This window comes from Artemia franciscana, chromosome 19 (assembly GCF_032884065.1).
Source record: "Artemia franciscana chromosome 19, ASM3288406v1, whole genome shotgun sequence".
NCBI classification, from domain to species: domain Eukaryota; kingdom Metazoa; phylum Arthropoda; class Branchiopoda; order Anostraca; family Artemiidae; genus Artemia; species Artemia franciscana.
The window spans coordinates 9846554-9860616 of NC_088881.1; the positions used below are offsets into that span (position 1 = coordinate 9846554).

General features: G+C 34.1%; 1 protein-coding gene across 2 annotated transcripts in view; it reads right to left on the minus strand.

Annotated features, from left to right (window-relative positions):
* The window catches only part of LOC136039273 (diuretic hormone receptor-like), a 214200-nt gene that overhangs the window by 27419 nt on the left and 172718 nt on the right, over positions 1 to 14063 (minus strand). For both annotated transcript variants that reach the window (XM_065722850.1, XM_065722851.1), the window contains one exon: positions 6078 to 6263. In XM_065722850.1, the coding sequence (XP_065578922.1) occupies positions 6078 to 6263 (186 nt within the window). The remainder of the gene's footprint in view (positions 1 to 6077; positions 6264 to 14063) is intronic.

A 14063-nucleotide genomic window follows, 5' to 3' on the forward strand; every position in this document is an offset into this window, starting at 1 on the left:
TCACAATACAATAAACGGGAAAACTAAACAAACAACTTTATTCTATTCAGTAAGATATTTTTTAATATTTTTACAGAACGAACTTAGCGAAATTGAACAAAAGATTCGTTAAGCAAATAAAGTTATTAGTTAATGAATAAATTTAAACTAAACGAATTACTTCAAAAGATTATCGCAACAAACGGGATACATACCTTATTCACAAAACAATAAACGGGAAAACTAAACGAACAACTTTAATCTGCTCAATGAGATATTTTTAAATGTTTTTCAGAACGAACTTGGCAAAATTGATTCTTTTATATAGTTGGGCAACATATTCCACACTTCTACACCATCATGTCGTAATGACAGTGTACCTCTATGGCAGTGGCACATATGATATGAGCAAATTATCTCCAGATGAGATTGTTGAGTATGAATGATACTCTGAAGCTATTCGAAACATACTAATTTGTTTTATTATATGTGGTGCTAAAGAACTAATATCTAATGGTAAAGTGGTGCTAAAGTAAACCAAACTTATAAAATGGAGTATAGACATTGTAGAGACATTCAAAACTTTTTCCAGTTGGAATATATAAAGTATTTATAAATAAAAGTATTAAATAAAGTATTTATAAAAGCATTTATAAAGTATACAAAAATGTTGAAATTGTGATAAATAAATGCAAAACATACTCCTCTTATGGTAACTTAAGTGATGTCTAAAGGTGTTTATTATGAAGTTTAAAAATATTCGTTAGTGGTATTTTGCTAATTACCACTAACAATAAGAATACAGAGAATATACTAAATATAAATATAATAAAGATAAATAATAAATATTATATAATAAAATATATAATATTATAAAAATACATAAAATAATATTATATATTTTATATTATAAAATATATAATAAATAATATTATATAATAAATGTAATAAATATAAATAAATTTAATAAATGAATAATAAGACTACAGAGAAGCTCAGGGTGTAACTGAAATTTTTTTTGCAAATTTGCTTGTAATTTTGTGGTAATGTTTGTAGCATTTTGTTCTTTTGTCATGCTCAAATTATCATACCGAAACGTTGGTCCGACTTATAACAGGTAAATACGATAAGGGAATAAAATGCGGCGTTATTTGTCTGCCTTTCTGACATTCACTTCAGGAACAGTGTTATCCACTATATTGAAAATTTGTATTGAAAATTAAAAAATCAAATTGTATTTGAAAATTTATATTGAAAATTTGCAATAGTTCTATCAAACAGTTCGTGGTAACGAACTGTAGTAAGGAGCGACCCGGCTCAATAGTAACCAAAACTCTAAAAAATGGAATTTTGATACCAATACCTACATCAAAAGAATCGCATTTTAATGCTGATTTTAAATATATAAGTTTCATCAAGTTTAGTCTTACCCATCAAAAGTTACGAGCCTGAGAAAATTTGCGTTATTTTAGAAAATAGGGGGAAACGCCCCCTAGAAGTCATAGAATCTTAACGAAAATCACACCATCAGATTCAGCGTATCAGAGAACCCTACTGTAGAAGTTTCAAGCTCCTATCTACAAAAATGTGGAATTTTGTATTTTTTGCCAGAAGGCAGATCACGGATGCGTGTTTATTTGTTTTTTTTTTTTTTTTTTTTTTTCCCCAGGGGTGATCGTATCGACCCAGTTGTCCTAGAATGTTGCAAGAGGGCTCATTCTAACGGAAATGAAAAGTTCTAGTGCCCTTTTTAAGTGACCAAAAAAATTGGAGGGCACCTAGGCCCCCTCCCACGGTAATTATTTTACCAAAGTCAATGGATCAAAATTCTGAGATAGCCATTTTATTCAGCGAAGTCGAAAAACCTTATAACTATGTCTTTAGGGACGACTTACTCCCCCACAGTCCCCATGGGAGGGGCAACAAGTTACAAACTTTGAACAATGCTTACATATAGTAATGGTTATTGGGAAGTGTACAGGCGTTTTCAGGAGGATTTTTTTGGTTGGGGAAGGGGTTGAGAAGAGGGAGATATTCTGGGGGAACTTTCCATCGATAATTTGTCATGGGGGATGAAAATCTCCATGAAGGGAGCGCAGGATTTACTAGCATTATTTAAAAACACAATGAAAAAATAAATATGAAAAAGTACTTTCAGCTGGAAGTAAGGAACAGCATTAAAACTAAAAACAAACAGAAATTATTACCCATTTGAGGGGCTCACCTCCTCCTAATACCTCGCTCTTTACGTTAAAGTATTTTTAGTAATTTCAACTATTTATTCTACGGCTTTTGTGATTCTGGGGTCATTCTTAATGAATTGGGACAAAATTTAAGCTTTAGTGTAAAGAGCGACGATCTGACAAGGGGGCGAACCCCCTCAGATATGTAATAAAAATATGAGAATACAAAAGTTCTTTACGTAAGCTAATTTATAAGTTACGTAAATCTCTTACTAATAAAAATATTCGAAAAAATTAAAAGTTCTAGTTGCCTTTTTAATTAACCAAAAAATCGGAGGGCAACTAGGCTTCCTTCCCCGCTCTTTTTTTCTCAAAATCATTCGATCAAAATTATGAGAAAGCCATTTAGCCAAAAAAAAAAATAATGAAAATTTCGTTTTAATTATTCCTCTGCGGAGAGCCAAAATCAAAACATGCATTGATTTAAAAACGTTCAGAAATTAAATAAAAAAAAACAAGTTTTTTTAACTGAAAGTAAGGAGCGACATTAAAACTTAAAACGAACAGAAATTACTTCGTATATGAAAGAGGCTGCTTCCTCATCAACGCCCCGCTCTTTACGCTAAAGTTTTTACTGTTTTAAAAAGAAGAATTGATAGACAGAGTCAAACTTTAGCGTAAAGAGCGGGGCGTTGATGAGGAAGCAGCCTCTTTCATATACGAAGTAATTTCTGTTCGTTTTAAGTTTTAATGTCGCTCCTTACTTTCAGTTAAAAAAAACTTGTTTTTTTTTATTTAATCACAATAAAACACCAATACAATAAGGAAACTAATTAACAGAGAAGCATAGGACAGTATTCTCTCTTTTCCCGAATGATAAAATTCATATTGTTTACTGAAAAGTAAAAAAATCCTTCCATAAGGAGTAATGAAATAGCAGCTAAATAAAATTTCTAAGAACTGTTACTGAGCCCCCCTCCTAATTAAAATTACTTTTAGTTAAAGTTTTCTCGAAATGCTATACTGTAATATAATTGAAATTATCATTAATCAGTTGTTTTTACGTTATTTTCTATTAATCTTATTTTAATCATCATTTAGTCCCAATGAACCAGCAGCCTTGATTAATTGAATAGAGTTTATTTTATTTTATTGCTATTGTAAGGTCCTTTTACACCCAAATCTATGTTACTCTTGACGGGGGCCTTCGTTTTGCTCCAAAGGACCTGAAATGAAATTCACCAGATATTTTGAGAGTTATACTAATAGTAGGCCACTTTTTTTTACTGTTCTTCCATTCCTATAAATGCTATTCTTAATGAGTCAATATAATTTTCATTATAATGAAACTGTATAATACAGCATTATGTATTATGATACTGCTTCTGCTCTGCGTCATGTTTTTCTTGTGTTGTTTATATATGTATTTTCCTACTTTTTATGCATATCCACATTTTATTTTATATATTTGTTATATTATGTTATTAGCTTATGATAGTAGCATTATATTGTCCTACACAATTTGAATTATGCAATAGCTACACTACAGAGAAGGTTGTGATTTATTGAACAAGTATTTTAAACTCAGCTCTTGATCTTGGACAAAAAGTTTCTGCTATTTTTTAGATATTCTTAAAGCTTTAAATTCTGTTAGCCATGATATTTTGCATGAAATATCAATTTTACGGCACTTACGGGACAGTCCTTTTTTTAAATTGTCTTAATTAATCGGTTTTAGTGAGTATGTATTCATAATATTTTGCCTTCAAAGTGAATTATTGAGTCTGGCGTACCCCAAGGGTCAGTTTTTGTACCTTTACTTTTCTTTAATTTTGTGAACGGTTTAAATAATTTGTTTTAGTCATATTAAAGTAGCTTTGGGAACTATCCCCTGGAGGTGAAATAGTATTTGTACCAACGTTTTCTGATGACACTTCTCTAATTTGGGTAGCACAGAGTAGAAGGATGCTGATAGAGCTAGCAGTGCGATCATTTAAGAATTTTTCTACTTGACTTCGGGCAAACCGATTAAGGTTAAATTCAAAGAAATCAAACAATGTGTAAATTAAAACAGTCCCTTTTTTGTCAAGCTGTTTACTTTATTTTTCTGCTAGGCATTCTCACATTTCAAGCTGTTCATCTGTATGGATTGGAACATTTTGCGTTTCATCCACTTTTGGATCACACAATCAAGAAAAAAAAACACCATTGGAAGAAGTTTCATCCCACTATTGGATCACAAAATCAGGAAAAACAAACTATTTGAGGAAGTTTCATCCCACTTTTGGATCACGCAATCAGGAAGAAAATTATTGGAAGAAGTTTTATCCCCTTTTGGATCACACAACTAGAAAACAATACTATTTGAAGAAACTTCATCCACTCTTGGATAACACAATCAAGAAAAAAAAACACTATTGGGAGACGTCTTATCCCATTTATGAAAATATAAGAGTTTACCTACGCCAATAACTTTCAATGGCTACGGTTAAACTCGTTAGATTTTGATACTGCCTGTAAACGGAGATGACAAGCTATTGACCTCAACTTGAATATGACAGCCTTGATCCATAAAAATCAGAGAATTTAGTTAGGCATCTTTTAACAGGTATTACAGAAGTTGGAACCATTTTGGGGTTCCAGTGGCCCAGTTTTTATTTGACTGTTGTTAGATTGAGTCAACGTGAATATGTTTGTATAAATGGATTAAATCGCATAGAGCTGTCATAAATTATTTGTTTTGAAAGTTAGTAATCCTACACAAATCTGTATTGAACTGTGTACGGAAATCCCGAATCGTCATTTGCACAGAGAAATTTTGACTGGCTGGATTCAAATGTAGCAGTAAAAGCGTTGGTAACGTTATACCTTCCTGACGTCCAAAAACTCCAACCACTGGTGACAACATCGCTAATTTTCACCCAAATTTGTTAGAAAATAACAGAATTAGAGTGAGAGGGGTAGCAGAGGCTCTAAAATGTCAAAGCAAAGTATTTTTCATATAACAAATCAAAGTTTAGGCGAGAGAAAGCTAACCAGGCGTTTGCTGACGTTAAACCGAAAACTTGTTTGAATGAACATTTCAAACCCTCTGCTGAAGCAGCTTAGGTGCAATAAATCTGAGTTCTAGCGCTTACCAATTAATGTAAGTGTAACCTCGATTAAAACGCTTTAAACAAAAACACAGTCAAAATAGGGTACTGCAAAAGGAGAGCCAGCTTTAAAAACAGCCAAAACTTTTTTTTTGGCCGGGAAAGTGATGAGAATTGCATTTTGGGATAATGATGGAGCTATTTTAATCAGTCATCTTCAAAAAGGAGAAACCATTACAGGAGCAGAATACACATTATTAATTGACAAGCTGAAGGCAGAAATTGTGGGAAAACGGAGAAATTTGCAAAAAAGGATTTTTTTTTTTTCAATAAGAGAACGCGCCCGCTTGAACCTCAGTGGATGTCATGATAAAAATCCACAAATTAACGTTAATTCTACTTGACAAACAATATTTTTCACCAGATTTAGCCCCCAGCAACTTCAATTCTGTTTCTTCATTTAAAAGTGACGCTCGGAGGACGGATTTTCGTCAAATGAGGAGGCAGTCACCTTCGTGAAAAATGATTTTTCAGAGAAGAACACCAAGTACTATTTTGACTGATTAACAAGACTGAAGTGCACTGGAAGAAGTTTAGGAAGTTACATTGAGATTATATAAAAACATAATAACAAGTTTTGAGAAAAACTTTCTTGTTAGTTCAAAAACTTTTCAAACCACCCTTTCGTCCTTGACTTCCACACTTAGTCCCTGAGTTCCTGCAGCTTGAGCCTTTCTATAGCTTTGAACACTCTAAGATAACACGTAAGGTCAATATTTGCTTTTTTAAATACAACATTTTACAGTAAATAAATTAAACTAACCTGCGTAGATACAAGGATAACCATAGTGTGAAAATGAATAGTTCCAAGGATCCCTTCTTCCGGTCCTGTTATTACTAAAATGTAAGTCAAACCCAGCAAAGGAATTAGAATGAGTAGTGCTTTGCTTGCTTTACGATACTGCTGTGTCTCGATTGTTGTTGTTGATCGTAGTTTGGTGATTAAAACCTATAAAAAATACATCAAACTATAACAAACTACCAAAAAGTAAGATTTAAAAAAAATGTGAATGATAATATTGTTCTGATAAAAATCCTGCCACTTGGAACTCTCTTGATAGTATGGTGTATAAGATTAAATTATGCCATACTAGTCGTATACAGGAAAGAAGTTGAAATGTAACTTTACTTTTATCATTCAATTTCTTGACCTCAATATTTACACCTCTTGAAATAATTTAATTTTAGTTACTACAAAGTTCATTCTTCCAGAGATTTATAACAGCGTACATACTTGAAGGCTATTTCTAAGAGAATTTATGAAATATGTCCTGGTTCTCACTTCGAAGCGTCCAAATACCAAGTTAAAAAAAACGACTTTTCTTAATGAAGGATGGTTTTATTCAGGTTTTCTTTCAGGTACTTTTTAATCCGACTGTGTTTCTTTCAGATTAATATGTGGCAGACATTTACCCAGCTACCTTCGTTTATTTGGATAATTACATTTTGACTAAATGTGTAATATGGATGGTCATTGCAGGAACATAATAAGTTTGAAATGAAAGATACCATTCATATGCTTACCTGCGTAATGGTGGTATACTCCCCCACCTCTATTATAAATAATATGAAAAAAACTTCGTTTTCTTAAAGAGTTAAAGAGGCTGCGTCCCAAAGTCGAACCTTAAAACGTACAGGAATTAGAAGAGGCAGTTGGGGGGCTGCCGCCCCCCAAACCCCCAGCTTTTAAAGACTCTTTTGTACAGGTTTTTATTGGGGGGGGGGGAGACTTCATTGTTACTAATTACTAGTTTCGGCGCAATGGTTCTCCTGTCCTCTTGTGTTTAACATTTTTCGAAGTTATTCCATTATTCATTCATTTCAATTTTTTGTTAATTAAAAGAGGGCCTTTCCGAAGCCAAGAGCTGGGGGTTAGCAAAAAAACAAAAAACCTGTACAAAAGAGTCTTTAAAAGCTGGGGGTTTGGGGGGCGGCAGCCCCCCAACTGCCTCTTCTAATTCCTGTACGTTTTAAGGTTCGACTTTGGGACGCAGCCTCTTTAACTCTTTAAGAAAACGAAGTTTTTTTCATATTATTTCTGTACGTTTTTCTACAATTAGGACTATAAGAAGACTATTAGGAGAGGCAAACCCCCCGCTTTTAAAGACTCTTTTGTACAGGTTTAATTTTGTTTCATATTAATTCTGCACGTTTTTCTACAATCCATGGTGGATGTAATTTAATAATTCCTGTACTCCTCGTACAGGAATTAGGAGAGGACCCCCCCCCCCGCTTTTAAATCATTGTATAAAATAAAAAAAAAATAGATAGAATGACCGAAATGTTTCTTTTGCTCATAAGAAGCTAATATTCTGTTATCTCTCAAATGATAAGCTGTCCAGGTGTTATCAAAATTTTTTTGATGTTGTGAAAAAAACCCGCCCGTAAGGGACTTGAACCCTTGACCCGAGGATTAAAAGTCTCACGCTCTACCAACTGAGCTAATAACTTGCATGTGTGTAAATATAACTTCTCAATAGTTTTTAAAAATTTCAAATTAACATGGGCTCTTATGGAGAGAAATCCGTTAATTAAATAGCTAATGGGTGGTTTCTGGAAAACAGGGAAGGAGTTATCGGATCGAGCTGAAATTTCGCGGATAAGCTCCTGGGCCGTAGGGGACCTTAACTTGTGAATTTCAGCCTGATCGGACAACGTTAAAAGGGGTGGGGGGGGGGGGGGTTGGAGGGTCGAAACTTTCGGGGGGTTAAGATTTTCCTACGAAACTTTCATGGGCACTTACTCGGAGAATTCCGCATCGAATGAGTCTTTGTACACCCAGATCCGATGTCGGATGTGACCTGTAGGCGTCTAGGGAAAAAAAGTAAATGAATTTTAAGTGGCTATGCGTGGTTTCTGGAAAACAGGGAAGGAGTTATCGGATCAAGCTGAAATTTCGCGGATAAGCTCCTGGGCCCTAGGGGACCTTAACTTGTGAATTTCAGCCCGATCGGACAACGTTAAAGGGGGGCTTGGGTTGACAGGTCGAAACTTTCGGCCAGATTTTCCCCATGAAGAAAAAGTTGGAGGGGGATGAAATTTTGCAGGTTTCTTAGTTGGAGCTCGGGCTACGAAATGCATCCCTCCCCATCCGTCTGCGACCACTGGAACCGAAGATCGCTTAACATTGTCGTGTGTCGCCTCTTTATAGAGGCACGAGTGTGCCTCCTTGATGTGCTGGGATCTTGGAACGAATAAAGATAAATTAAAAACAAAGATTTCTTTCTAATGGAGCCAAACAGTGATAATAAAACTAAAAGTCAACAGAAACTATCTTGTATGTGAGGAATACTTCACTTCCTCTCCTCCATCAACCCCCAGCTCTCAATGATAAAGCTTGACTTGTGCTTTATTTGAAAGCCCTACAGACTGTCTTATATGGAGTCACCTGGTATAAACTTATTCGAGAACGCCGTCATCATAATCGGTAGTCAGTAAGGTTTGTGGGAAGAGGTAAAAAAAATACCATTTTTAGAAAAAGTTAAAAAGTCAAAGGAAGGACAAGAGAATGAAGCTCTGAATAGGTTAGAAGTGATGAGAGTACGTGACTGTGATAGCCTTGGGGGGATTAGTGGCAAGACGAGCTGTAAGTAGCATTCATAGTAGGTCATCTACACGATCTGTACTCTTTATTAAATAAAAAAAAAACAAGTTTTTTGTGGTGAAAGTAAAGAACAACATTCAAACAAAATAAACAGAAAGTATTACGTATATGAGGGGGTCACCCGACGTCAATACCTCGCTCTTTACGCTAAAGTTCGAATTTTGTCCGAATTCTTTAAGAATCACCTAGGCCGTTTAATTAGAATAAAAAGCTTTTTAAACGTACTAAAAAAATGTTCAGCATATAAATCAAGTTATTGATGGTGGGAAACCAACTTCATATGCGTATTGGTTTCTATTCGTCTTAAGTTTTAATGTTGCTCCTTACTTTCAGTTGAAAAAGCTTATTTTTTTTAAATTTAATTTCTGATCATATTTTAAATAGTGCTTGGAAATCCGGCTCCTCCTCCATGGAAACTTCACTTCCCCCATGAAAAATTCCATCGAAAGATCGTCCACCGTAACCCCTCCCCCGTCCACCAGAAAAATCCCCACTGAAAATGTCCATATACTTCCCAATAACCAATTATATGCGTAAACTTCCCCTGGGGACTATGGGTATTAAGCCATCCTCAAAGATACATTTGCTATAGTTTTAGACTATACTGAAAAAAAATGGCAATCTCAAAATTTTGATCCAGTCACTTTGAGGAAAAAATGACCGTGGGAGTGAGACTAGGCTGCCCTCTAATATTTTTGGTCACTGAAAAGAACACTATAACTTTTGATTTCTGATCAAATGAGCAATCTCCAGATCTTCTACGATCACTGGTTCAATAGGATGACCTCTGGAAAAAAAAATAATATCTTTATATATAGGAGCTTGAAACCTTTACCGTAGGTTTCTCTGGTATGATAAATCTGATGGAGAGATTTTTATTAAGATCATTTGACCTTTTTGGAGTTTTGCCCCCCTTTTCAAAAATTGTGCATATTTTTCTCAGGCTCGTTACTTCTTATAAGTAACATTAAATTTCATGAATTTTTCATATTTTGAATAAGCATCAAAATTGGATTCTTTTGATATATCTATTTTTATCAAGAATCTGTTTCTTAGAGTTTTGGTTACTATTCAGCCGCAGTGCCCCTTACTTAAAGTTCATAACCACGAACTGTTTGATTTTATATAATAGTGGTGCTTTGGCCTACTTTAGGAGAGTTTTAAGTGAGGCTGTATCCAAACGTTTTGTTTGGGGGAGGGAGTTCACGCAAAAAAACTTTAAAGACGCATCAAAAATTTGTTTATATTCATTTTTTTATGTTTTTATAAGTATGAGAGAAATTTTGGGGGTGGGGGGTTAACCCGATAGCCCCCTGCATAACCTAAGACCCTGGTTCTCAGGCACTTTTTTATAGATCTGTGTAGGTATAAAAGAGGTAATGAAAAATCTAAACATCTAGATTTGAGATTTTTAAAATTTCAAACAGCTTCTAAATTAGAAGAAATATCCCTATCAAACCAAATACTCAAAGCATTTGTGTACACACATTGGAGACAAAACAGTTTAAAAGCTATCCGTAAGAAGATTGAATATGTTAATTATATAATTTAATATATAGCATTACACATTTAGTTTGCAATTTATATATTAAATTCTAATTGAAATTACTAATTTCCAGCCAGATTGAAAAGGTCAAAATAATAATAATGGTGCTTGTGTTATACTTAACGTTAAAATATACACGTCTTTTTGGCAGAGACAGGGGCGTCTTCGTTTTATTATTTCCTTCCAAATAAAAGAACTGTCCTCGAGTATGTGTCGTATTTCATATCAGTACAAGCTTTAATTGTTATAAGCTTATATTGTACTACCTTGTACTTGTACTTGTATTTCTTATAATATAGCTATTACTTTACAGAACTTTTGAAAAAGGCTGAATCTCTAAACCAAGAAGACACTTTACTCGCCCTTTTCTATTATTTTTAGCATTTTTCTTTTATTTTAATGGGTTAATTTTTCTCAGGAAAAATATACTCAGGGAAAGATTTTTTAAAAGCTTTCTTCGAGGGTATACCCACTTAGTTATCGAATTATCTTCAATAGTAGTTAAGCACAGGATTTCTTATAAGGTAAAAAAAAAAAATTTACAATTAAATATATGGAAACTGTTGTTTTGTTATTCAATATTATTTGACTTGTATGAAATGAATAATTCTGCAATAAAATGCTATAGAAAGATTGCCGGTGTGGTGATCTATTTAAATAATATAACCAGGTGTGTTGTGACTTCGTTTCTTGGTCTGTGGCTGTTCTTTTGTCTGCCTCGTTCCAAGCTCAAGGTAGATACCGGAGAACCTTGGGTTACACCCACAAGTCAGCATTGGTATATTTAAGCAATTTTCTTTATCACAAGTATTTCTGAGAGTTACAAACTAAAGAAAACCATTTTTAATTTCCTTTTCTTTAATTCCGGACAAGTACAGTCTGTTCGTACTTTAAAGAATAAAAAACTCTTGATTATTTTTTCATTTAATGTAATTAAAGGGGACAATTGGGATTCTCACTAACAGAAGTTCGTAAGTAATCAAGTTGGTGCTCCCTGGGACTTAAAGCCAGGATGGCAGCTTGCTAATTCCGGTCCGAAATAAACTGAACGGTTCTAAATAATTGATGAAGAAAATTGAAACCGTTGTTGTACCTCACTCAATCAATTATGGATATGTTTCATCAAACTTAAATATTAGCTTTTCATTACTTTAAATTTTTGGTTTATGGGGGGGAGGGGACTTGACGTAAGGAATTTACAAATTTTACTCATCAATGGGGATTTATTCCCCATTGTTTTGCTATTATTGTCCTTTCCTAACACTGTAGCTAGTAAAAATCCAACTGGTTACCTGTATGCTGAAAATATTCCGTGCCACCTATATTGCTTTATCTATTTTCCCACCGGTGCCCTGTATTTTTGGCCTCTAATGTCTTGCCATTAGCACTACTTTAATAATTTTCTTGAGACCACAATCTTCGACCAACATCCTCAATGTTAGACAATTGAGGCATTGAAGCTAGCAAACTACTGCCCTAACTTTAAATTCAAAAAGACAAAATTCGGGCATCATAGAGTGAACTCTAGTTTTACCGAATAGCTAAAAATATAAACCTAAGAAATTTCAATCTCCCCATGTGTTATCCTTCGTAGAATATCATTACTACGGTCGATAGATTTACTGAACTAAGGAACAAAAGATATAAAAAAAAATTTATGCAGAATTGAGAGATTTCCCATAACTTTCCCTCACTAATTACTAATTTGCTTTTATAGTCCAGTCTTTCTCAGATTCAGTGAAAATCAATGGCACATAAACTGTCTTAATCTCAGAGCTTGATTTACCTGAGAAATCTGAAAGGGAATTTCCCTGGATTTGCTCAAAGGCAGTTTTTCGTCTCCTCTTAATGTCTTCCTGAAAGGTCATGGTCCATAAAGGAGGGCTTAAAGAGGTAAATGACCTGGATGAAACCTTTAACATTTGCAAGAAAATGAAACGAGTTAAGGCTGGAAGATAGGTCTAGTACACTGTAAGTACAATTTCATTGACTAAGAGATTTTGAAAATGGCAATTGTATTTAAGGACTTCAATTTTTATGGATGACTTCATATGATAGCTATGTTTTGCTGATAACAACTTCTTCATAAATTTTCATTATAGCTAGCGATTTCCTAGTGGGAAAAATTTGTGTCTTTTTCTAACAACTCTACGCAGTGAAAGTCACTTAAGATTAGCTAAGTTCACAGAGGAGTCTGGTAATTAGTTTTGTTTGCCTAGGAGGTCATCACTCTTCACAGAGAAGGGCTTGCCGTAGCAGGTTCAAAGATGGCTTGCCATTGAAGGTAATAAAGTCACACAAGTTCAATATTTCAGTTAAATTTAGCAGATATCGATCCAGGAGGAGGGGCAAAAATTCAAAAAAAAACTAACCAAAAATTTGTTCAAATGCATTTGTGTCACATTTTTACGAGTCGGACAAAAATGTCGGGAGAGTGGATTTAAACCGAGTGTTTTAGGCGAGTATTTCGGCTAAATTGCTGGTAGCCATCTTCAGCGACACGTAAGGAAAAAATGAAAACCTATTATTTTTCTTACTGTTTTTATTTTTCAACCCGATCTATTGCAAAAGTGCTCTAGCTCCATCAAACCCACAATAAAAAAAAAGTGAAAAATTCATTTCTTTTCCATGAGAATACTCTCTTTTGTTGGGCATAAAAGCTCTGCTAGTCGTGGTTCTTTCCAACTCATGGGGGGGGAATAAGCTGGAGCGAATTTTTTCAAGTCAAGTGAAAAATTAGCCAAAGTGTGCCTTAAGGTATGCCAAAAAAACTAAACTGTTTCTGTGGATGCTTGAATTATCAAGGCCCATGTATTTAAGAGATTTTCGAAGACGCTAAATTTCAGCTGGGGGGCGAACTGGAGTCTGGAGGGGCCAGTTGCTCCGATACCCATTAGAAAAAGACGCCCCTGCTGTTCAGGGGCGTAGCACAAGCATTTTATTTGGGGGTGGGGTGGGGCAAGAGCTTTATTTGAGCGCTAATAAAGAAAATTTACCATTAACTGAAGACGCTACTAGGTTAAATTCAAAATATTTCACAATACATAATAAACAATAGACACACATTAAATAAACATAAAATTAAGAATCGGTAATCAAGCAAATATTAATACAAAAATTAATTATAATATTTAAATTAAAAATTTAATTATAATTAATTAAAAATTAATTAATTAATTAACAATTATTTAAAAAATTAATTATAATATAAAAGTTAATACTAATAAAAATTATTAGCAATGAGTTGCTGCAGGCGACAGTTTAAAAAATAGTTTAATGTATAAGTTTAAACTAATGTAATAGTTTAATGTATAATAGTTTAATGTATTTAAAGTATAGTTTAAAAAAGATTTTGCGTGGGCTAAGGTAAATTTCAAATACATTCAGCCTTTTTCCCCAGGCTTAACCACTAGTGTTGCAGAGCCTATCCCCCCTCTACCAACCTCCAACCTCCCATCTCAGCACAGTATGTTCAATCTTATAGTAGAGCCAAGCACCATTCTAACAGCCCTGTGTATTGTGCTATTCAGTTGCACGCAATTTTCACTCTGTAAGATTAAATTTGTTGTGCTAAACTTTTACTATCCGTGATTCATTGA